The sequence below is a fragment of the Dendroctonus ponderosae genome, unplaced genomic scaffold (genome assembly GCF_020466585.1).
Source record: "Dendroctonus ponderosae isolate FM_Combo_2020 unplaced genomic scaffold, Dpon_F_20191213v2 Dpon_F_20191213_4, whole genome shotgun sequence".
Classification (NCBI taxonomy): domain Eukaryota; kingdom Metazoa; phylum Arthropoda; class Insecta; order Coleoptera; family Curculionidae; genus Dendroctonus; species Dendroctonus ponderosae.
This window is the reverse complement of record NW_026018611.1, coordinates 14,004,512-14,007,560: the sequence shown is the minus strand read 5'-3', so window position 1 is coordinate 14,007,560 and position 3,049 is coordinate 14,004,512. Positions and strand designations below refer to the sequence as shown.

General features: G+C 38.7%; 1 protein-coding gene across 1 annotated transcript in view; it reads right to left on the bottom strand.

The window, feature by feature from the left end:
- LOC109533650 (zinc finger SWIM domain-containing protein 7) overlaps positions 1-2,228 on the bottom strand; it is a 7,546-nt gene extending 5,318 nt beyond the window's left edge. Inside the window, exon 1 of the mRNA XM_019899029.2 lies at positions 2,052-2,228. Within this exon, the coding sequence (XP_019754588.2) occupies positions 2,052-2,139 (88 nt within the window). The 5' untranslated portion in view covers positions 2,140-2,228. The remainder of the gene's footprint in view (positions 1-2,051) is intronic.
- Positions 2,229-3,049: the final 821 nt, after the last annotated feature.

Sequence of the window (3,049 nt, the reverse complement as noted above, 5' to 3'; positions counted from 1 at the left end):
GAAGGAGTAGCCATGGGAAGCCCACTCAGTCCGGTGGTGGCGAATTTATTCATGGAGAAGTTTGAGGGAACAGCGTTGAGCACCGCACCCCTTAAACCAACGATTTGGTATCGATATATCGATGACACGTTCGTCCTATAGAGGCATGGACCCAAAAACCTGGACATCTTCCTCGACCATCTAAACAAACAGCATCCAAACATCTAATTTACCATGGAAGTTGAACAAAATCACCAACTGGCCTTCCTGGATGTTTTGGTGTCTAGGGAGGGGAATCGCTTGGGCCACAAGGTATATCGAAAAGCCACCCACACGGCCAGATATCTTCACAAGCTATCTAACCACCATCCGAGTCAGAAGCAGAGAATCATTAAGACTCTTACGGATAGAGGCATAAAAATATGTGGACCACAACATCTAACCACAGAACTACAGCACTTGGAAACAGCTTTTCTTCAGAACGGATATTCCCAGTTGGACATCAAAAAAGCTGTAGGAGTGGGCCGTGCTGAAAAAAGTGCATCCACTCTGAAAGCTTTCCTGCCCTTCGTTCCCAGGGTTACGGGCAGAATTGGGAGGCTCCTGAGGAAACACAACATAAGAACAATCTACAGGCCCACAACAAAGATCCGAGAATGTCTAGGGTCAGTTAAAGACAGAAGACCCCCCCTCGCAACTGCAGGAATCTAACGGATTCCATGCTCCTGTGGAAGCGTCTACATAGGAACTACTAAGAGATCGGTTGCGACAAGAATAGAAGAACACCGACGGAATTAAAGGTAATGTCCCACATGTCCCAGTAAACTGGGACATGTGGGGAAGTCCTCAGCTATGGAACACACAACATCTATTTCGGAGAGGCACAAGTCCGGGCCACAACAACAGGGTATCGCCCGCGACTAATACGAGAAACCATTGAAATGTACAAACACGACGACAATTTCAACAGAAAAGAAGAGACAATGGCGCTAAACAGGATATGGTTTTCAGCACTCACCAACGCAAAAACAGTAGCTGATAGTTCTTTTGCGGACTTAAGCCGCCCAACTAAAGACATCGACGAAAAATTAAAAGACGAAATTGCGGTCACGTCTGCCGCTTTCGGTAACTAGTGAGTGCTTGGGATTCAGAGACCTCGCGGCGCGTTACAAGCAAAGTAACTCCTTTGCTTTTTGGACTGTAACGTGTTTTGTTCGGCGGTAATTGTGTGTACTTTTCGAAACTTGCAAGGCTTGACTTTCAACTCATTTTTCAATGTGTTGCTTTATGCTCAAGCAATATGTGCAGTTTTCGAATGTTTCCTGGTGTTGCATTAGTATTTGCCGGACCACCTCCATAGCGATCTGCAATGCAGCCAGTACCATTTTATCGCGCTATAGTCCCATACTAACCCAAACTTTCTACTCATTTTAAGGTGTTTTAACTGATTAACGATGTCCTTCTGATACTTCTCATCCAAATAAAGAGCAATTGCACGGTTACGTTTGAATTCCATCGCGTTTAACTTCGTTTCTTTTCAATTTAGATAAGCACTAACACTAACTACGGAAGGTGATGGATGGACCACCATTCAGCGGTTTTGCGCAGATTTGCCTCAGTTTCGAACTTTTGAAACTTCAGACTATGAAAATTTTGGAACTTTGTACCAAATACTACTCTTATCAAGAGTTACATCTCTACCGTCATTTTTTATCAGAAAACATTTCTAACTTAAACGTATGATGAGATGCAAACATTTTCATGAAGTTCAACAGGTTTGTGATAAAACTGTAATAAGTTTACGCATTTAAATCCAGGCCCGGTATTTAATTCACTTTCATGATTTCACTTGAAACATTAAGTTTTGGACCAATGAATTTTTCTCAACCGATTAGAGTGACAATAATTTATAGTTCTATTAGTGAAATCATTTTTTACTTCTCTTTCAGGTTCACACGTTACCTTTATTGATTTCATTGAACTATATACTAACGTAACGTTAGTATATATAGTTCAATGATTGATTTACACATAAATATATAAATTTCTAACCTATATTTAAGTATACTTACTTCTTCCTTGATCTTTGTATAATTGTTCAATTCTCTTAAAAATATCAAATGCTTTTTGAGGTATTAAACTCTTTTTAAGCTCATGCATAATTATGCCAGTATTTATTATTTGATTTGCACTTAATATTTATACGTGAAGTTAGGTCTGGTTGGGTTACAATGTAATATAAATATATATAACCAGAGACAAGTAGCACAGAGGCATCAGAGACAGAGCAACTTGTCTCTGATATAACCATTAGATTCGTTACTYTATTGACGGTTAGCTAACMACATTTTCATTTAATAAATCTTATGTACGTACAATTGAGGGCAATGTATGTACAATTATATTACAAATGAGAACCTTAAAAGTACGACAAAAAAATAAAGAACAATTTACATAAAAAGTAAAATAAGTACTAAAAACTACCTCCAGTTTTTATATTTAACTATTATTATACATATTATAATAGCTTTAAATAAAAAGTCTTAGGTCGGAATATTGTAATATACAGGGTGTCTCACGGTCAGCGTCCATTAGAACATTTTGGAAAGTGATGCGGTTTGAATTCTGCAAATTTGCATAATACGATTTTCGGAGACGCTCCTTTCAGATGAAATAACAGCGATCTTAGGCGACTACCGGTTATACCGGCAGTTGTTTCAAACCCACTTTTTTTAAATGGAACACCCTGTAAAATGTTTTTGCTTGTGTTTCTGGCCTTAGAGGYCCATATATAAAATAAAAAACCTCCAGTTTGTGGGTTTTTCCGAATCGGTATTTCCCCGGCGTCTCGATCGATTATCTGTAAATACTCGCGSAGAGTGGTGCGCTGCACGATAAAATCAAGAGCATTTTTGCATTTTAGCAAAAAACTCAAGAGCATATTTTATGTTGTGTGAACCGTCGTCCTGTATGCAAAATCTCAAATGTTATCCGCTTTTCATTTATTATTCAAAACCTGTGAATTTCAGCAAAAAGACTCAAAACAGCTTTTCTGTTCCCAACTGAATGT